The 21,700-nt window shown below is 55.5% G+C and overlaps 1 protein-coding gene across 4 annotated transcripts in view; it reads right to left on the reverse strand.

Moving 5' to 3' along the window:
- ACOT11 (acyl-CoA thioesterase 11) overlaps nt 1-21,700 on the reverse strand; it is a 49,357-nt gene that overhangs the window by 20,902 nt on the left and 6,755 nt on the right. The window contains exons 1-4 of one of the 4 annotated variants that reach the window (XM_045547948.1): nt 3,690-9,586; nt 3,498-3,586; nt 3,146-3,353; nt 2,123-2,192 (exon numbers count right to left, since the gene is read on the reverse strand). In XM_045547948.1, coding sequence (XP_045403904.1) covers nt 2,123-2,192; nt 3,146-3,284 — 209 coding nt within the window. In that variant the 5' untranslated portion in view covers nt 3,285-3,353; nt 3,498-3,586; nt 3,690-9,586. Of the gene's footprint in view, nt 1-2,122; nt 2,193-3,145; nt 3,354-3,497; nt 9,587-21,700 lie in introns of those variants that run through there. The other 3 variants (XM_045547946.1, XM_045547947.1, XM_045547945.1) reach the window with 3 other exon arrangements.

Raw genomic sequence — 21,700 nt, forward strand, 5'->3', positions numbered from 1 at the left:
CATTTGGAATTATTTTTAAATGGCAAAAGCAGGAACAAACAAAAAACTTTCCCCATCTTTTCTCAGGCACAGCCAGGCCTTTCCTGGCCACCAGCCCTGCCCCAGGTCCCCCCAGCTGATCATCCCGGGCTTTCCCTTCCCTCACAGCCTCCTCTGCCCAGGCCCATCTTCACTCTGCTGGGCCCTGCAGCAAGTCCACCCCTCGGGCATGCACCCCTAGCCCCCTCTGTCCCTGGCTCCTCTGAGTAAAAGAACCTGTGCCGGCTGCAGGGACCCAGGGCTGGCCCAGACACGGCTCCACTGGCCTTCAGAGCATCACTGGGTACAGTGCTGATGGGAGTCAGCTCAAACACCTCCTCCAGGAAGACCCCGTGACTACTCTCTATGCCACCCCCCCCACCCCAGACATACAGGAAATGTAGACCACTGGTTAAGAGCAAGGGCTCTGGGGCCAGACTGCCTGCCTGGTAGTATACACTGGGTCCTTCACTAGCTGTATGACCTTAAACGAGCTACCTCACTTTCTGTGCCTCAGTTTCCTTGTCTGTAAAGTGAGGATACTAACAGCCATGACATTAGTGTGTTGTTTTGAGGAATAAATCAATTAATGTAATTTTTTTTGGTTTTTTTCTTTGTGACAAGGTCTTGCTGTCACCTAGGCTGGGGTGTGCAGTGGTGCGATCATAGCTCACTGCAGCCTTGAAGTCCTTGGCTCAAGCGATCTTCCTGCCTCAGCCTCACGTGTAGCTAGGATTACAGCTGTGCACCACCATACCTGGCAGATATTTAAAGTTTTTCTTGAGACAAGTTCTCGCTGTGTTGCCCGGCTGGTTTCAAACTTCTGGCCTCAAGTAATTCTCCAGCCTCCAGCCTCCCAAAGTGCTAGGCATGAGCCACTATACCTGGCCTAAATAAGTTAATCTCCCAAAAAGGCATTAAAAATAATGTATCAACATTGGTTCATTAATTGTGACCAAGGTACCCTACAAATGTAAAATGTTAACAATAGGGCAACCAGGTGTGGGGTGTATGGGAACCCTGTACTGTCTTTAGAGATGCAATTTTTGTGTATATCTAAAACTATTCTAAAATAAAAAGTATTTAGAGGACTATTACAGAGCACCCACATGTCGAGCTCATTATTAGCATGGAATGTCTGACTCTGGATTGAAATGATGCTCCTACATCTGCCTCCCCCACAGACAGAGACTGTGCTCCCGTGGACTCTGTACGCAAACCCAGCTCGGGCCCTGGTCTAGAAGAGGCACTAATCTAGTACAAGGACACAGTGAGCGAATGACTGAATAAGTGAGTACAGGGACTGGCCAAGCTTTTCCTTCACCGTGACACACTGGGCACCCAGGAAGTCCTGAACAAGCCCTTGGACTAGATGTCCTAGGCACTGATGGTGAGTTTAAGTGCAGCCCTTGCAGCCTGCCCTAAGCCGAGGGCTTGGCCTCCTCCTTAGTCCCAGAAGCAGGACCTACGGGCAAAGCTACGGAGAGAGAAGCTCAGCACCACACACTGAAATGAAGGACTTTCTAACCAGCCATCAAAAAAAAAAAGCCCACCTCGGCAATGAGCTCCTCGTCCCTAGGGGTATGTGAGCAGAGGCTGAACGGCCCAAGATTCTGGCTCAGACTTTGCCAAGACACCTTGTCTAGGGGCCTCCCTACAGTCCAGTGACCAGTGACCCACAGAAAATGACCAGGCTCAAAAAACCGTTCACTGATTAAGTCTAATTCCTTCCATTTTGCAGATAAGAAAACGGAGGCCCAGAAAGAGAGAATGACTTCCCCAAAGCCACACAGTGCCCCACGACGCTGTCTCGGCAACACCCAGTTCCAAAGCCGAAGCAACTTCTGTGGCCCCACCCTGGCCAAGGGACCCCACCCCAGAGCACCTAGCGGCAGGCCAGCTCCTGGCCACCACTGCCCCAGAGACCCTGCAGGTGGGTCCTTGCTTCCCCAGAGGTTGTCCCCACTCCGTTTTCAAAGGCCCTGGGCCAGTCCAGTACAGCTCTGGGCAGCACACAGGCCGACCAGGCAGGGAGCCAGGGGAGGGGGCCCCGGGGTCGTGGAAGGGAAACCGGAAGGACCCTGAGGCAGGAGGGGCCACTCACCTAATGGTGTGCTCAAAATAGATGTCGTCCATGGAGGCGGTGACGCAGGGGCAGCCAGCGTGCCTCTCCGCTGACATCGGGATAAGAAAGCCGGGCGTTAGCAGCCTCCCCACATCACACAGGCCTCTGCTCAGGTGCCACCTCCTCAAGAGGCTGCTCCAGCCGCCCGAGCTCAGGTGTGACGCCCCCTGCACTCTCCCCACCCTTCCCCACGCTCCTTTACTGCCGTCACCAGCCCTGACCCCGCTCCGCACAGCTGGGTTTGTCTGTCTAGCGTCTCTCCCACTGCCCCAAGCCCCCGCTAGACTGTAAGTTACCTGAGAATGTGGATTTTTGTCTACCTCGTTCATTGCTGTACCCCAGTCCCAGAACAGTGCCTGGCACATGGTAGGCGATCCCCAAGTAGCTGTCAGGTAAGTGAACGCTCACACCACGCTGCTCTGCCTTCCGGCCTTCTCGGGCACCTGTGCCTGCTTATTCTGAACCCCAGAACCGCGCTCGGGCGCCTGAGCCCCTCCGGAATACCTCCGCTGCCCCCAGGGCTGGGTCAGGGCCTCTCAAACAGTACTGGGGGCCAGTTGGGTCCCGTGTATGTCCCCCACGCCCGCCCCACCAGGCTGTGAGCTCCTTGTGAGTTGGAGAATACAGGTACAACACAAGGAATGACATGAGCTCAGTCCGGCTCAGCTCACTCAACTCAGTGTAGGGAGCACAGTGAGGCAGTCACTGCTCACGGCGTTTCTAGCCAGCCTGAAGCAGCCACGTTCCAGGCTGCTCTGGGCTGAAGCAGGGACCTAAGGGCCCGGCCCACCACTCAGGCTGTGGGGTCTGAGGAAAGGATGGGCCGTGCCAAGCACTGGGAGACTGGGACGGGCATTTCAGGCAGGTGGACCAGCACGAGCAAAGGCCGGGATGAGGAAGAAGTGTGGCACGCAGAGGGGACAGTGACCATCTCTGAAATGAGGCCCCTGCTCTGGGTCTGCGGGGCCGGGCGTGGGAGAACCGTGCAAGGTGCAGCCTCACCGGACAGGCAGGCCGTGGTGTCGATCCACTTCAGCAGCTGCCCGACGCTCAGCTCGCCCCGCTGGTTGGTGTGGCAGGGCAGCACCAGCTGGCTCATCTGCACTTCCGTGGGGTTCCGGTACCCCTCACCGTCCGCCATGGCGCCGTCGTGCCCTGCACGGGAGGCTGACTTCCGGGACACGCGGCTCGAGAACACAGAGGCAAAGCCCTGGGGAACAGGCAGGGACAATGAGGTCAGCTCACTGCAGGGACTCCCAGGCCTGCCCCGTCCTGAGACCTTAGGGACCCAGGGAGAGGAGAGAGCACCCCAGGGCCACCTCCCACCAGAACTCGACTCAAGAGTGGCCAGTACCTCCAGCCCCCAGTCTGAGACCCCAGGGGCTCTTTGGATGCCACTTCTGCCCCGTTTCCTTTTGGCTGACGACCGCGTATTAACACGACCTTGGACCCGAGGCAGGGGCAGGGGAGAGAGGAACACGCAGAGAAGTCAGTCCTCCTCGCTTCAGCTCGTGGCCCACTTTTTAAAGTGCTGCCTTAGATTTACCTTCATTCTGGAAAGATCCCCCGTCTATGCAGGGGGCCCAGAGAGCCCCACAGCAGCCAAGCCCAGGAAATTGTCCCTAAGAAAGCATTTCAAGAAGCAGCTCCGATGTCATCCTCAAGGACCTCTTTGTTGGGCTCCTTCATGTTTCAGGTGACATCAGGAGAGCCATCGTTGGGTGCTAGTGTCTCTAGCACTTGGGTCTATTGACCTGGAGGGCTCCGGGCAGCCACTGACCAGCCGTCTGATCCAGCGCAGGGTGCGGCAGCTTCCAGCTGGAGGACCAGGAATTCAAGCTGGGGCTCCTGCCAGGAGCCCAGCCTGTCTTGCTCTCCAGGCAGAGGAGGTGGGGTGTGCGTGTCAGTCCCTTGGAAGCAGGGCTGAGGGAAGCGGGAGGCAAGCTGCCGTCCCGGCTCTCGGGCTGCCTTCCCTATCAGACTGTGAACTTTAGAGATGGGCACACATGTGAGTGTGAGAAAAAGGAGGGCCAGGCACGTGGGTTCCAACTCTGAAGGCCAATGCCAGTTGTGTGGTGGTGACAACTGTCTCCACTAACGTTTATATAGCACTTAAGTGTCACATACCTTCTAGACACTTTATATGTACTGATTCGATTTTATCCTCACAACCAGCCTATGAGACAGGTCCATTACTATCCCCATCTTACAGATGAGGACACTGAGGCCTGAGTAAGTGGCAGAGCCCAGCTGTGACCCCAGAGGCCTGGCTGCAGCGTCTGAGCTCCTGCCCCCGCACCCCACCGCCTGCAGGGCCTCCTGGGCTGAGATGAGGGGTGCAGGGCCCCAGGCCCGGGTGCCGCGGCAAGCCCGCCAGAGCAGCAGGATGGGGACGGTGACAGCTCTTGTGCTGGGGTCTATGCTCCTCAGATAATTCCCCCCACGAGGCTCCCATAGCTAATTCAATAAATTCTAAACACACCGAGGTGACTTGTTCAAGGTCACTGGCCCCCTGCGTGGTAGAACCGGGATTTGAACCAGGCCTGTCTGAGCCAGAACAGCTTGTGGGTTCCCAGAGATGCCGTTCATTCCCGAGAGCCCCTGCGTGCCAGGCACAGAGCTGGGCACCAAGGAGGGAGAGGAGGGCAGCCGCCCCAGGAGCTCTCAGCCCGGGTGCAGGCCGCGGGTGCCAGGCTGCCCAGCTCGCAGGCAGGTTCTCACAGGCAGCGTGAAGGCCACCGCGGTCCAAGCAGCAAGCCCCGTCGCCATGGTAACCAGCGCCGAGGCACTCCCCGCACTGCCCGCCTGGTGCGCCGAGGGCCTGCACGGATGTGGATGCGGGCGGCTGGCTTTCTGCGTGTGGGAGCAGGTAGAGGGAAGAGGCGGGCACATTCCACTCACCCACACTCTTCCCACCCCCTCCCACAGCCAGGGATACTGGGAAGAACATTCCAGAAAGAAGCCCTGGGGAGTGCTGAGGAAACAGGGGAGGCAAGATGCAGAGGACAAGCGGGCGGAACAAAGGGAGCAGACTGTCTGTGGTTTCTGGGTGGTCTGGGCATGCACACGGGGAAGCCCCCCACACGGTGCCTCTGCCCCACCGGCCTGCTCACGGCCACTGCTGGGTCCTCACCAGGAAGGCAGAGGGCGAGGACTGTCAGCCCATCTTACAGATGAGGAAACTGAGGATGGACAAAGCCCTGGACCAGTGGTCACGATGCCTGAGATCCAGCTGGCCAACCCCTCCTCCTACGAGCCTCCTATTTCCCGTCTGTGAAACGAGTCTCTATCTCCCCATTAGAATCCACATCAGGACAGGACATTTTGTCCATTTGTTGGTTCATTTGTTCATTTATGCATTCACCAAACACCTTCTGTGTACTGGGCCCTGGGCCAAACACTGAGCAAAGACAAATTGGGCCCAGAAGGGCCTGGCACACAGTAGGACCTCATCAACAGATTGTGCAGGGACAACCAGAGACAGACTTGAGTTCAAATCCTAGCCCTGTCCTTCAGGTGCAAGGCCCCTCTCTTCCTGAGCCACATCCGTCACTCACCACGTGGGAGAGAGGCTCGCCAGGCCTGAGCCTTCCCTGGGGACTGGCATGCCCGGCGGAAACTTCCAGTGAGGAAGCTCGAGAGCCCTGTCACCCTGTCACCCTGTCAGACAGCAAACACTGTGCCCCTCTGAGCAGGGCTGAGCTCTTTCCTCAAAGCAAGCTGAGGGACAAGCCTCACTGTAGCTGTCCCCTCATTCCCCTCAGAGAGAGAGGTGCAGAGACTCTGGGCTAAAGCCCAGGCAGCCTCAGCCCCGGTCTCTCAGACTCCACCGCCTTCCTCGGATTTCAAGGCAGTCTGCCCACCGTAGGGGCAGGCCAGGCCGGGCCTCCTCATCCCAGGTGGGCAGGCAGCCACCGTGGGAGGCAGGGGTGTGTGCGGCCCAGGCAAGGTTTGGCCAATGGGGCCCCAGAGCTGGACCACTCCTCCCAGGGCCGGTCACAGGGAGGACAGAGGACCTGGATGGAGTCAGGGCCCGGGGCAGCCAGGCAGGCAGAGCCAAAACAGGAAGGGCTGAGTCACTTCAAGGGTGGGAGGGCACCCAGAGGTCGGAGACGTGCCCTCTCAGATGACTACTGTGCCAGGCACTGGCCCCAGGCCATGGCAGACCTGGCCAGACTTGATAATCCTAGCCTAGGCCCCAGCTAGCTACACCATGGGCTCTACGTCCCTCCTCCTGGGCCAGAGTCATGTCCCAGACCTGCTGGGTCAGAGCAAGAGAGACCCCCTCACCCAATCCCTTCATAGCTGGGGGAACTGAGGCATGGAAGGAAAGGCTGGGCCAGGGTCACCAGCCAGGGGACCCTAGGTAAGCCCTCGTGGGCCAGGGTTCCTTCTAGGCAACTTGACAAAGGGCCCACATTAACAGACTTAACCTTGATTTCCTCCCTCCCCCATGTTTCCAAGTCCCAATGATCCAATCTCCTTAAACTCTTAGTCCCCCACTGCCCTGACTTGCTCAGGCCCTGGCACTGCTGGCTCTGGGCTATTTCACAGGCTTCCAGTCTCCCTACCTCCGTCCAGCCTCCACACAGCACCAGACAGATCTTTCCAATAAGCAAATCTACCAACTCAGCAACCACCTCTTACTATGTCTTGCCTTTCAGGGAGACCTGATCAAGCCTTACCAGGGACCTCCCCTGCTCAAGACTCCTCGATGGCTCCCCACTGTTCTCAGGATCAAGGCCCAGCCACTAGCCCCAGAGGCTGCTCTCTCAGCTCCAGACCATGCGCATTTCCTGGGAGCACCACTCTCATTCCCACTCTGTTCCTCCACCATGCAGGTGCTGCTCCTGCTAGAATCCCTTCATCTGCCCCTGTGGGCTAGGTTAGCCCTTCCTCCTCCTCCTTCACTCTTCCCCAGGGACAGTTACAACCCCCCCCCCGGGCCCCAGCAGCCTCGCCATCTCCATCTCAGCACTGACCAAGCTGTGCAGTCACTGTCCTCGTAGCCCACTCCCATCAGATAGACACTCCCACAGGACAGGGACTCACACCCGGCACGTACTGAGTACCAAATAAATGCCCAGAGAGAAAAGAAAAGATTAATGACAGCGGCGGCCTTAAAGCTGAGGCTTGAAAGACAAAGAAGGTCTGAGGTGCAGAGGCTGTAAGGAACAGCAGAAAGGAGAAGCAGGGGACAGCCGTGGTTTGGGGGATGTGAATGCCGGGCCAAAGGGCAGCAGGTGGGAACTTGCTGGGTGTACCTGCATAGGTGGACACAGAAGGAGAGAGGCCAGGGTTGGGGATTGGAGGCCAGGCCAAGGAGTCCCCAGAAACCGTGGAAGACTCCTGGCGAGGGGTGTGGCCTACAGCCATTAGCCTGCTGAGACCACAGTGCCTGCAGGCCCCATCGGGAACAACAGGTCTAGCGCAAAGGAGACCTGCATGCCCTTCCAGGGGAGGAGCAGGCTTCGGTGACCTCTGGAGCAACCCACATGACACAGGCTGTGCACAGGTGTTGGGGGTCGGCCTGGCGTGGGTTCGAGTCCAGTTCCCAACTAACTTGCGTAACCTTGGGCAAGCTGCTCGACCTCTATGGGCCTCGGTTTCCTCATCTGTAAAAATGGGATTGTAATACCTCCTTCCAAGGATCACTATGGGGAGGACATTAAATGAGACCAAGTATATAAAGGTCCTAACACACACCTACCCTATGGCTAACATTTATTGAGCGCTTACTGTTAGCATTATACTGCCGAGCTTGGCTTCCTACAGAAATATAGCTGGGAGAGACGCAAATATCGTTCAAACTGGACTGTTTACATAGTACTTTCTACTCATGAGCTCACAGAACCTCACAGCAACCCTCTGAGGGGCAAGATTATTTGCTCGTTGGAGAGGTTCTGTGAGAATTCAACAAGCCAGCAATGTGGAGCAGGGCTTAAAATCCAGAGTGCGAGACTGCAAAGTCCCTGCTGCTCCCCTCCTCCCTGCCCTGCCTCTCCCAGGAGGGGTGTGGGGTGCTGGAAGGCAGGCCCTGGGAGGGGGCAGGGAGAAGAGGCCTTTGGCCCCACCTCAGAGCTGCCGGCCAGGCCCCGTGAAAGGCCTCATTGTCTGAGCCAGGGCACTCTGACAGAGCGACGAGGGAGCTGCCCATGCTGGATGCCCTGTCCCCGCAAAGGTGGCCCCAGCCTCTCAGAGAAGCCAGGGCAATCGAGGGCAGCCTCCTGGTGGCTTCCCCACTAGCAAGGCAGGAACATCTGTCAACATTCCAAAGCTTTTCCGTTTGGGCCTATTCCCTCCCTTCTTCCCAAAAAAGGCTCTGAGGGAGCACAGGCAGGATGCACGTGCACCAAAACGCAAACAGAGTTACAGAACCAAATAAGGGAGGAGAGGATCACGGTAGGAATCCAGATGCTGCCATAGAGAACTGCGTTTGGCCTTGAGGTTCCCAGCAGACACAGCAACAAAGGTAAACTCACAGGTAAAAGGGGAATCACTCATCCATGAAGCCAGCCTGAGGGCTGGGAGGGAGGACATGGGTGGGCTTCTGAGGGTCATATAATATCATATCATGTCTTCTTTCCAGAAGATAAGTAATGATCCCCAGTGCCCTAGCAAACACGCTAATTTTACTTCTAGCTACAGAGAGCGTTTGCACTTGACCCTTTTCAAGATTTGGGATTGGAAGGGTAGAGAATTGAACCAATATTTTTTATCAGGCACTTCCTAAATGTCGTTCATTTGGTGAACATTCACTGAATACTTAGTGAGCATCAGGCCCTATGCTAGCAGCTTTCGTATGTATTATCCTAGCAATTCTTGTACCTACCCTGCCAGGCATTTGTTATTCTACCCATTTTACTCATGAACAAATCAAGGCTGAGAGAGGGGAACACTGCTTCTGAGCAAGCTGGAAAGGAGTAGAGTTTAAGTCAATCCCAGACCTACCAGCTAAGCCCATGTTCCTTCATTCTACAGCACTTCCTTAGGCCCTGGAGGTAGGGAGGGTGGAAGAAATTCTTCCCCCGAGACTCAGAGAAGAGAAGCAAACTACCCCCAGTCACACAGCCAGTCAGTAACCAAGGAGGGAACAGAGCCCAGGGCCTGCGTCCCAGGCCAGTGGCCGCAGCCTGGTGCGGGCTGATCAAGGGCTGCCACAAAGCCAGCTCTGTGCTCTCCTGGCACCGGGAGGGCCTCAGCCTAGGAATCCTGCCCCGAGCCCCAAGTCTGGTGAGGACGGGAGGTGGTGGAGGAAACTGTAAGCTAAGGACGAGACTCCCACAGTGGAGCCCGATCTCTCCTTTGCGAGTAGAGCTTCACCGGTGTGTTGTCAGTTCAGCTGCGTCCGCAAAGGTGAAGGAGACCTCGGGCAAGTTATTTTACTTCTCTACGCCTCAGTTTCCTCACCTGTCAAATAGGGATAATAAAAGAAACTAGGGTTATAGTGAGGATTATTATAAAAGACAGTGAACTCACTAAAAGGACTATAATCAAAATCACAGAAAATAACATGCGTTGGCAAGAACTCGGAGAAAACGGAACCCTTGTACCTTGCAGGTGGGGATGTAAAATGGTTGAGCCGCTTATGAAAAACAGTCTGGCAGTTCCTCAAACAGTTCAACATAGAACTGCCATGCGACCCAGCAACTTCACTCCTAGGTATATACCCAGAATAATGGAAAACTGGAACGCAAACAAATACTTGTTCCCAGCAGCACTAGTCACCGTAGCCAAAAGGTGAGAACAGCTAACGAATGCATGAACAAAGCGCGATTTGTTCATTACACATAGAATGAACAGTATTCAGACATGAAAAGAAATGAAGTGCTGATACGTGCTAAAACAGATAAACCGAAAAAAGTCATACTAAGTGAAAGACACCAGACATAAAAGGTCACATATCATATAACTCCATTGATATGAAATACCCGGAACAGATAGATCCATAGAGACAAAAAGCAGATTGGCTGTTGCCAGGGGCTGAGTGGGGAGGGGAATGGGGAAAACCGTTCAATGAGTGAGGGTTATAGTGCTTTGGAGTGACGGAGGTTTGGGAACTATTAACAGATAGAGGTGGTGGTTGCACATCGTGAATGTGCTATTTCCACTGAATTGGTCACTTTAAAATGGTTAATTTTACGATACGTGAACTTCACCTCAACAAATTAATTTTTTTAATTCTTGAGAGAAAATGTTTTAGACAAATAGCAAGTCAATCTGATAATTTAAGTTAAATAAAATTGTAAATGCCAGCTATATTTTAAGGGAAAAAAAGATAGTGAAAGCAGAAAACGGTGTTTAGCCTGGTACCTGACACATGGAAAGCACGGTTTAAAAGGTGGGTTTTATTATTAGCTCTCTGGGCTTTCGTTTTCTTATTTGTTAAATGCGCATTTCGCTGGATAGTCTTCAAGACTCTTTCCAACTATGACAGGTTCGGCAAGTGGGAAGAACTTGTCAACAAGGTCTCCAAGCCATCCCCGCCCTGCCCCCAGGCCGTCCTGCCCACACCTGCAGGTTTGCTCACTCCACATGCCCCCAGCCAACCTGGCTTTCTTCTATTTTTAGTTTTTATGAGCCTCTGTCTGTTGGCCAGGCTCTGGAATGCAGTGGTGTCATCATAGTTCACTGTAACCTTGAACTCTGGGGCTCAAGCAATTCTCCCACCTCGGTCTCCCCAGTAGCTGGGACTACAAACACACACCGCTACGCCTGGCTAAATTCTCTTGTCTTTTGTAGAGATGAGGTCTTGCTATGTTGCTCAACTGGTCTTGATCTCCTGGCCTCAAGTGATCCTCTAGCCTCAGCTGCCCAAAGTGCTGGGCTTACAGGCATGAGCCACGCACATGGCCCACACTGGCTTTCTTTGGGTTCCTCGTGTGCATCATGCCACTTCCCACCTCCCGGCCTTTGTCCCTGCCATTCCGTCTGTCTGGAGCTCTCCTCCTGTTCCTCCGTCCCTGCCATTCCGTCTGTCTGGAGCTCTCCTCCTGTTCCTCCAGCCGTCATCCCTGTTCATCTCTCAGCTCCATTAGCTCTTCCCCCACCCTCAGCGCTCCTGGCACCAAGTACCCCACCTCTGCAGTGCTCTCCATTGTCACACGTTCCTTTGATAGTGGAAGAATTTGATTGACACCAGACCAGGAGATCCACAAAGCAGGAACCCTCTCTCCTCCTGGTATCCACAGGGCCCAGAGCCCAGGGGGCTCACTGCAGACCAAATGCATGAGTTTATTCAGCGGGTCCCCAATTCCCACCAGTGTCACTCCACACAGGCAGGGAGAATGCGGACCACGAGGTCAAGCAAGGGTCACCACTGGAGGCTCTACTCCCACCCCTGCCCCTTCACCCCATTCTAGAACAGAGAGCCCGAACATCACCTGCCTCTCCACCCACAAGGGTAAAAATAACCCTGTCTGAAATCTGACACGTGCCCTCCACAGGGTCATCTTGAGAAAGGCCCTGTCCCAAAGGGGCCCACTGGGGCCTGGGCAAGCGGCAAGGGCCCTTCCTGAATGCTTTCCCACTCGTAGCTCCTCTGTCCCACGGGCAAGTATTTGAAGTCCTGTCACTGGTGAGGTACATAGGGGACCCGAGCCTGGAGAAGCCCCCAGTCCTGCCCGAGGTCCCCGGCCCTGGGCCATAGAGCCAGGCCTTGGGTGCAGGCCTCCTGCCCCTGTCTACCTCTGTCTACCCTGCAGCCCCTCCCTGGGCACCGTGAGAGGAGAAGGGCTTTGAAGATTGATTACCCCTGCTGGGTTGTGTGGATGCACAAACCGAGGCCCAGGGGCGCTCTGCCCCGGGTCTTAAATGAAAGGGCTTAGAGTCGGGCAGACATTGGGTAAGTTATTAAGAAATTGTTTCCTCCTTAAGGACAAGCATCCTGACCCCATCTCCATCCAGGACGAGCATAACAATGAAAGAAGATCCCTAAAATTAAAGGCGTCTGGCTAACTGTGAAGTGCTGTGCACAGGGGAGGAAGCATCATGTTGAGGAGGCTGGAGAGGATGGAGCAGTTGGGCTGGACGGGGACGTGTCTTTCCTAAACCACCACAGACCCCAGCAGCCTTGGTTTCTCACTTGGGGAGACAGAAACGTGGCGGAGGGCGGCTGCAGGGACAGTGGGTTCCGGAGTCGGGTGGACCGAATTTGAATCCTAGCCCGACCCTGCGGCCTTGGTTCCCCTCTCTCCATTCAGCTGTTCATCCATTCCACTTGCGAGTGTCCCCCAGGGACCAGCTCCCTCACCAGTGAAAGGAGGATCCTAAGCACTTTGCAGGGTTGTCCCCAGGTGCAGAGGGAACATGTGGACAGGGAGGGCTTTCTAAGTAGCGGTGGTCGGTGGTCCGGCCCTCCTTTTATTCCAGCACTTCCTGAGCGCCTGACTAGGCCCAGCCCCCAGAGCCGAGGGCTAGATGGGGAGATGGCTACGGAACAAGGGGCTCCCTAGGAGATGCTGCTACGCCACGGGGCGGCAGGGGCTGTAGGGTGTGTGCAGACCCTGACCCTGTGTGGGGCTGGGAGCCAGAACCCGCAGGACAGGGGCCAGGTGGGCCAGGTGGTTCGGGTTAACCTCAGCCAACATCCTCACTCCCACGTCTCTGTATTGTTTGGGTGTGGTCCCTGCAGTGTGGCCAGCGCTAATAACCCATGGGACATGAGCCAGTGTCTTAACCTCTCTGGGCTCAGCTCCCTCGGTTTACAAAATTGACAGGGGTAGGTGTGTAGGTGAGATAGAGAACAACTGCTCTCCCTTGTGTAAGTATTTAACATGTGCCAGGCACTGTGCTAAGCATTTTATATGCATTATCTCTTTTCATCTTCACACAGCCCTAATAGCTGAATGTTGTTATTTTATTCCCCTTTTACAGATGGGAAAACAGAGGCTCAAGAAGGGTGAGCCACTTCTACATATACACACACAAAATCACACAGCCAGTAAAGGGCAGAGTTGGGACTTGAATGCAAGTCTGTTTAACTCAAAGGCTGAGGCTGCTTGGTCACTTTGCTAAAACTGTCTCTCTCCTCTGACAGCCAGCATAGTTGCTGCCACATCCCAGTACCTGTGACAGCCACCAGCCCTTCCTTACCCAGGCATGTCAGGCCAGGACCCACACCCAGAGCCAGGACATACCACACGCTCCCTCCCCATCTGCCCTCACGTCCTCTGCAGGAGACAGTCGTGGTATCAGTACCCCTTCCCAGCACGGTGAGGGGCAAGGCACCTTCCAGAACACTGTCTCACTGGGCCATCACCAGTGAGGAACCTGCAAGCCCTCTGTACTTCGTAAATCCTCGTGAAAACTGTATTTTGTAAATTCTCAGCTCTCGGGAGTGGGAGGAAACCCCACATTCAGCTAGATAGGCTCCTCTCAGGCACAGGAATCTCAGCTACCACACTCCTGCCAGTGAGCTTGCTTGCTCCCAGAGACAGAGGGCTCACTCCTTTCTGACGTAGACCCCTCCAATGAAGAGCAGGTCTACCTCAGTTCTTCCATCCTGCCCACCTACCCAGCTTCCTTCGGGGCTGTTTGTCACCTCCCACCCCCCTACTTCCAGCAGACCCCAGAAAGTGGCCAGAAGGGCCATTAGGACACTGGCAGTCTGACCCCAAGTGTGACTGACCCCCACTATGTGGCCCCTCCGTGGAGCTGCTCTGACAGCACCCAGCCCAGAGCCCACGTTCCCGGGCAATCACTCCATGCCGGAGGCCCTGGCAGTGGGGTGGACCCTCCCGGGGCTGTGAAGGCCAGACTGGGCCTCTCCCCTCAACAGAGCCCTCCTGCCCTCCCTGCCAGAAAGCCAAGGCCGCTGTCTGCCGCTGCCTCCAGGTCGCCATGGCAACAGGCAGCCAGGCCATGGGCCCAGGCCCCGTCATCCTGGAGTTGGGCACAGCAGCTAAGGCGTCACAGTTCCCCTGGGGGGCGGGCAAGGGAGAGAGGACCTAGGACAGGGAGAAGGAGGAGAAGAGAGAGCAGTTAAGAGGGGTGAGGGGGTGAGGGGAGAAACAGTCGGAGAGAGAAGAGGCAAAGAGAAGAGAAAGAACAGAAAAATGATGAGGTCAGAGAGAGAAAATAGAGGCTGGTAGGGAAGAGAGCAAGGAGGAGAGAGGGGAGGGAGCAGTGAGGAAGAATGGGGCCCCTCCCAGCCTCCCCCACACGCACATTCCCGGGGCTGAGCTGCACAGCCTGGAGGGATTCTGGCCTCAGCGGGACTTCCTGCCCCGGGAAGCCAGCAGCCCTGTGGTCCCCTTCAGGGCCCCAGCTGCTTCTCCAGGGCCCTGCAGGCCCCTCCTGCTAAGGGGTGGTGTCCTTGCCCTGCTCAGAAAGGGGGGTCCCTTCTCCCACCCCACAGGCAGCACCCGTCACTCAGCAGCCCCTCACTCCCCAGGGCCCCAGACGTGCCCAGAGCCCTCCTGCCTGCCGCGGCCTGCCCTCCGCTCCTTCTGGTCCTTCCCACCTAACCCAGCTTCGCTGCTGCACAACACAACAGCTCTTCCTCTTTCCCCAAAGTGTTCAAGAAACCACCCCCAGGCAGAGCAGAGTGGCGGGAGCAGGAGCTGTGACTGTGTCCCCCGCACACACACACTCCCTGACACCGCACGAGGAGTGGAGCAGGCCTCAGAACAAGGCTGCGCAGGACACCAACCTGCGGCTGCTTCTCAGGCCCTGCGCTGCCGCTGCCACGTCTGAGCTGGGAGACGCAGAGCTGGGCCCCGCCTGGTCTCTGGAGGAGGCTGCCGAGCTCAGCAGGTCCACGGGGCAACTGTCCCAGGCCCACCCCACCCTCACATTTTCCCACACTGTCTCAGAGGAATCTGAGCCCAAGAAGGGTTTGTTGAAGAAATAATGAGAAGGGTGAAGACAGAGAGAGAAGAAAGAAAAACAGGAAGACACAGGGGCCTGGCAAGAGGGTGGCTGAGGGGCCTGGCAGACTCAGATTGCGCCGGATCCTCGCCTTGCCTCTGTCTGGCTGGATAAGCCTAAGCCATTAGCTTAAGCCTCTCTGAACCTCACTTTCCACATCTATAAAATGGGAACATCATAGTAAAAGCCAGGTGTGGTGGTTTAGGCCGGTAGTTCCAGCTACTCGGGAGGCTGAGGCAGGAGGATCACTGGAGCCCAGGAGTTCGAGGCTACAGTGAGCTATGTATGATCACACCACTGCACTCCAGCCTGGGAGACAGAGTGAGATCCTATCTCTAAAAAAAATCGTAGTGAGGATTCAGTGAGATTATACATGTAAAGTGCTTGGAGCAGGATCCGGCCCATAGGAAATGCCCCCAACGGGCAGCTCGTCGTGTTGTTAAAAAGCCAAGGCCTTGTATTATAGAAAGGCACGGGAAGCAGCAAGGAAGGGCCTGCACAGGTCCCAAGGGTAAGACACATCCTCTGTGACAGGCCAGGTGGCCTCTGCAGAGCAGTGGGAGTCAGACAGGGCCCGTTAGCCCGAGGTTGTGACAATGACATTCACCTTCCCTCCCAGCACTGCCAGTCGAACATGCACTCTATCTCCTACCAGGGCTTCATTTCAGCCAAGAACCAAGATGTCGAACAGGATGGAGTCTGAGGCACTCCCGCAGAAGTCCACGCACAGTCCAACCGGACTCGACGACTGCTGGGAAACCTTCACCTTCCCAGGCCCCTGAGAGGCTCAAGGCGCCTCACGAAGGAAATGGATTCTTAGAATTGAAGGCAGCGATCACCAGAAACCAGCTCCGGTTCACTAAGAACAAGGTACACCAGCACACGGGAGGAGAGCCCTGGGACAGGAGCAGACACATTTTGCGTATCTTGCATTGCATACACCCAGAACATTGTGGGTGCACAGTGAAAATGTGTTAACGTGAACTTGGGAGTTGGCCTCCAGGAGTACATACACATTTGCCTGCTCCGTTCAGCATCTGCTCAAATGGCTGCGTGAAAACACACCTGGTCCTAGGCGGCCATCTGAACAGTTGTAACATATGAACATAAAACCAAGCAGATGAAAATACAAAAGACTCACTCCACCAGCCTGCGTGGAGGCTTTCTGTTGCTGTCACCTTAAGTTGTATGCATGCCGGGGTGGCTATAGCTTAATAGAGTTTATGTGAAAACAGCCTCATCATTTCATCTGTCCTCAAACTCAACAGTGACAACTCTGCTGTGACCAAATGGGCACCCTGTGGCTGCTGTAGGCTTCACCTGTGCTGGGGGTGGGGACGGGGCTGTGTTTAGGGAAGGAATGACTCCCTGGCAGGGAGGACACAGACCTAGGCTGGGATTCTGCAGGCAGCATGAGGCCCCGTCCTGTGACGGGGGGACAGACGGAGCAGGGGGCAACCAGGGACAAACAACCAGGCAGCAGCAGGGACGGGGAGGGGCCGGACTGTGTGTGGCCTCTGTGTTGCGCCTCTGGCTGCAAACGGGAGGGCTGGCTGGGTCACAGGACAAGAGGAGGCTTAGTGAGGAGCAAAACCAAGACCCCACAGGGTGGACAGGGCCAGAAAGGGGCCGATTCTGGCTGGGGGGTAATCATCAGTCTTTCTTAAAACTCCCATTCATTCCTTCCAGGTGCTGGGAACACAGCATGCAACAGGACAGTCTCTGCTGTCATGGACAGACAATAAACGAAAAGGAATAAGATTATTTTAGAGAGTGAAGGATGTTATCAGAAACAGAGGATGCAAGACCCCAGGAAGGGGCAGGGACCAGCTTGGCTGTCAGAAGAAGAGCAGGGCTGTGTCGGGAGAGCAGACAGGGCCCTCTGTAGGTCCCAGTGTGGCTTGGATTGTACTCCAGGTGTGAGGGGAAGAGCCGGAGGCGTGAAGGGGGCAGGAGGTGATCTGACCTACATCATCAAATCACTCTGCTTTTGTGTGGAGGTGGACTTCGGGATGAGAGAGTAACATAGGCAGACTCCTCAGAGAGCCACTGGCCACAGGGGTGTCCTCAGCCCAGGCACTGAGAGAAACAAGCAACAGGCTTTCAATGCATGACCGGTGCAGGTGGTGGTACTGGTTAAGAAGCTGGGGAAGACCAGTGGAGAAATAACCAGGGGGCAGAATCAAGAATTTGTGAGATCTGTTAAACATTTAGAAATATCGAGGAGCTCAAGTTTGGAGCTCGCTGGAGAAGACGCTACACCTGGAGACAGCAGCATATATAGGTATTTAAGAGCCACAGGATTTTATGACCTTGTGGTAGGTTAAAGAATACTGCCAATTTTTGGCTACTCCTTCCCTGGAGAGGTAGAGTCTAACCTCCTCTCCTTGAATCTGAGTCACCTTTAGTGACATTTCAATGAGTGACTCTGGGACTAGATCACGGGAAGCCTTGAAGTTTCCACCCAGGCCTCTTGGAACTCTTGCTCTGGTGGAGCAGTCACGTAGGAAATTTGACTACCCTGAGACCATCATACTGAAGAGGCCATATACGGTGCTCTGAATGACAGTCCCAGCTAAGCCCCACCTTCCAGCCATCCCCACCAAGGTGCCAGTGAAGCCATCTCGGATCCCCAGGGTCAGCTCCTCTGTCTGCTAAATACCACCAAGTAACCTCAATCAATGCCACATGGAGCAGAAGAATCACCCAGCCAAGCCCTGCCCTGACCCACAAAATCACAAGATATAATAAAACGGTTGTTGCTTTATGCCACTAAGTTTGGGGGTATTTGTTATGCCGCCATGGTAACTAGAACAGACCTCATCCAAGGAAAGAGTGTGGACAGAGATACGACACTGTTGCATTTAGAGGCCATGTGCAGAGGAGGAGCCTGCAAAGGAGTCCGAGAGGGAGCAGTCAGTGAAACGGGAGGACCCAGGACAGTGTGGCTCTCCAGAGGGAATGGGCCCTGCTGGTGCCAGCACACTGATCAGGGCCACAGGGAGGGACGCTATCCCCGGATTTTACTTCAGGAAGGGGAAGGGAGGGAGGGGAAAGAGAGGGGTCCGGTCAGAGTGAATTAGGGAAAGGGTGAGAGGTAAGGATGTGGAAATAGAGACCACAGAAATCTCCACAATTCTTATGGGAAAGGGGAGCAAAGAAACAAGGTAGTAGTTGGAAGGGGACATGCAGACAGGGAGGGGTTTGTTTGCCTAGAGGGTAGGAGATATTAGAGCTAGTGGGACAGTGCCAGTAGGAGGGGTCCCACCAAGCCAGAGAACTGCCTACGGGACAGGGGCTGTCCCAGTTTGCTTTCCCAGAAGCTCAAAAATCCCTTTTAAGAAATCTATGGCTGTGGCCAGGCATGGTGGCTCACGCCTGTAATCCTAGCACTCTGGGAGGCCAAGGCCAGAGGCTCACTCGAGGTCAGGAGTTCGAGACCAGCCTGAGCAAGAGCAAGACCCCTGTCTATACAAAAAAAATAGAAAAATTAGCCAGGTGTGGTGGCATGAGCCTGTAGTCCCAGCTACTTGGGAGGCTGAGGCAGGAGGATCACGTGAGCCCAGGAATTTGAAATTGCAGTGAGCTATGATGATGCCACTGAACTCTAGCCTGGGCAACAGAGCGAGACTCTGTCTCCAAAAGAAAAAAAGAAAAAGAAATCTATGGTTACCATTTATCACACACCTACTGTGTGCCAGGCCTAGTCCTTGGGGGTCCCTTAATTCTCAGCTCCACTCTGAAGCAAGAAGCCTCACTCCTCATTTTGCAGATGAGGAAAAGGAAACTCAGACCAGCAACAAGGAAGGGTCCACCCAAGGACCCCTGGCTAGCAAAAGGCAAAGTGGAGATTGGACTTGGGTCCTTCTGACTCCAGAGCCTGGCAGGGGAGCCGCAGCAGGGCCACCAGCTGGAGGTAGATCAGATCCCCTAGCCCACGGGGCCTCTGAGAAAGAGCCTGCCACCTCGGGCACCTGTGTCAGTTGCCTCCCTGCAATCCTGCCTTAGGCAATATGGAAAAGAGCTCCCTTGGGAGCTGGTCTCTGACCTGTGGATCCCAGCGGGGCTGTGCGGCCTCCCAGGTGAAGGCCCCCGCTGGCTCATCACAGCCACCACTCCCCAGCCAGAGGAGGGCCTAGCCGAGAACCAGTTTGCAGGTGAGACAGACGCGCCTTCTCTTGGCCGTGCCACCTGGAAGCTCTACTTTTATCTTCAAAAGCAAGGGCAAGGTGGGGACCAGGAAGACTCAGAGCCCCAGGGGGCCTTTGGGGTGGGGTGGAGGGGTGCTGGGAGCCGTGCTGTGCTCTTTGCCCTCTGGCTCCCTGCAGGGAGGGGGAAAAGCCATTTAATCCTTGGGCCCCTTCCTCTTCTGCCCGTCCCCTCCCTGCGCCCCTGCCCTCAAGGCCTGTAGGCACACCGCTTGCTCTGTTAAAACTTGCCTTCTCTGTGTAAATGCCGGTATGGTGGTAACTGCCTGGCACAAAGCAGGCTTGAGTGACAGGACCGGGGAAGAGGGCTCGTCAAGAACCAGCCAGTCTTCTGGCTCCCGACCTCCCGACCTCCCACTTGTACCCTCACTGCTCAGGGGCTGCATCCCCGAGAAGAAAGAGAAGAGGAGCTGGGTCTCTCCACACCCGCCCTAAGGGAGCAAAAGGAAGCTTAGACCCACCTGGTCCGGCTCAGCTCGGCCCGGGAGTCCCGCTGGAAACCAGAGGCTGCTTTAGGGAGGCTCCGGGGCCACTCCCTTCCCAACCTCTGACCGAGCCCAGGACCACACCTGGGCAGGGCCACACCCCCAGAGCAGATCACAGCCCGTTCTAGAGGTCACAAATAGGGCAATGCCAAGGAGTGGAGAGACCTGAGATCCAGCACCGCGCCACCCTGCGAGCATCCTGAACGATGGTCGCCCCCGGGCCACGGCGCAGGTGCTGCTCGCCAGCCTGTGACTCGCTGGGCTTCTGGACAACCACACAAGGTCGGGCACTTACTGCACTTCCTAGACTGTAAAGTGGGTGCACACAGGAGGAGATAAGCAACTCCTTGAGGACAGGGGCCAGGTCACATTCTCTCTGGAGTCCCAGTGCCTCACCATAGGTCTGTGAGTGCCTACTATGTTTCAGGCCTTTTAAATATGCATTATATAACGGCTTTGCATGCATAGTATCATTTAATCCCCACAAAACCCAGTGAGGGACAATGGTCCCTCTTGCACAGAAAAGGGAACCGAGGCTGGGGCTATCTAAAGGATGTGCCCGGGGACACTCCACCAGGGAATGACGGAGCAGAGCTTCTGCTTTTCTCTCCACCAAAGCTACTTGCACTCACTGCGCTGCCTCTCCAAAACTAAGCGTAATAACTCATGTCTATTGACATTAATTAGTTAATGTACGATTTCTGAAGCAGCGCCAGGCAGGATGTACATATTGCATTGACGAAGGGGCCAGGGAGAATGTCCTCAGAGGTCACTGCCAAATTCCCTCATCATTTCCTTGTGGAGCTGGTTCTTTCCCACCTCTCACATACAGGTGCGTCTGCCTGGGCCATGCTTCCTAACCCAGAAAAGCTTTCAAGGCCGAGCTAACTCATCACCTCCTCCAGGGAGCCTGCCCTGACCTACAGGCTGGTTAGCAGCTACCTCAAGGTTTCCCTCTGTCACAGCCTGGCCACGCTGTGCTGCCATGGCTAGTTTGTAACTCTGTCTCTCCATCAGCCTGGGAGTACCTGAGGACAGTGCTAGTCTGGCTCATCCCTGTGTCCCCAAAGTGGCAGATGCTGGTCCTTTACATCACTGGCCGGATGCCACCTCCTACCTGCATGGAGGTTGCTCCCGGGAATGGCAGGAGCACACAGGCCCTCAGCCAGGGAGATGGCAGAGGACCCAGCCAGCAGCTCCATCTGTCCCTGGAGCCCCAGGACAGAGCAGGCACAAGACAGAGGTGTCAGTTCCTCTTCTTAGCCAGGTCGGCCCAGGACAAGGAGAGAAGCCACAGCATCCAGGGCCCTTGCCCAGCTGGAGCTTGGGGTCAGACAAGCCTTTGAATTCTCTAACTAGATCAAAGTGACTTCATGCCAGAGCCTTGGTTTTCTCATCTGTAAAGCCAGATGAATTCCAGCAGCCTTGCAAAGCTGTTGGGAAGGTTAAATACGCCTGACACTTAGTAGGTCAGGGTAGGTACTCAACAGAAAAGTTTGCTTTTACCATCTTATCTGACCAACTGAGCCTGCCACTGAGCCACTGAGAAAACTGAAGCCCACATGAGATGAAAACAAAGGAAGGAATATTTACCACGGCCAATTATGTGCCAAGTTCTACATTTCTTCAGTGTCTGTAATCCTGCCAGTGATTCAGCAGGAACAGACCTGGTTCACATGAGGAAACGGGCCTGCAGAGGCAAAGTGAATTAGCGTCTCTAAGGCCAGTCTCTGGATCTTTCCACTGTCTGGCAGAGTGGTGAGCAGCCCTCTAAAGGCTCCAGGGATGCCAGCTTGGCCCTGCCGCCACCCCAGGCATGGTGAGGGCAGTGGTGCGGCCTGCCCTAGACCCTGGATGTGTGTGTGGTAGGGCCACCTGGCATCTGCACTGTCTGTGTGAGGGTAGGCACGGAAGGCTGGGATGGGGTGGGTCCTCATGCAGCAGTGCACCTGTCTGGGTGCACGGAGGTTCCAGATGCCTCCCTGGCCAAGACA

This window comes from Lemur catta, chromosome 3, assembly GCF_020740605.2.
Source record: "Lemur catta isolate mLemCat1 chromosome 3, mLemCat1.pri, whole genome shotgun sequence".
Classification (NCBI taxonomy): domain Eukaryota; kingdom Metazoa; phylum Chordata; class Mammalia; order Primates; family Lemuridae; genus Lemur; species Lemur catta.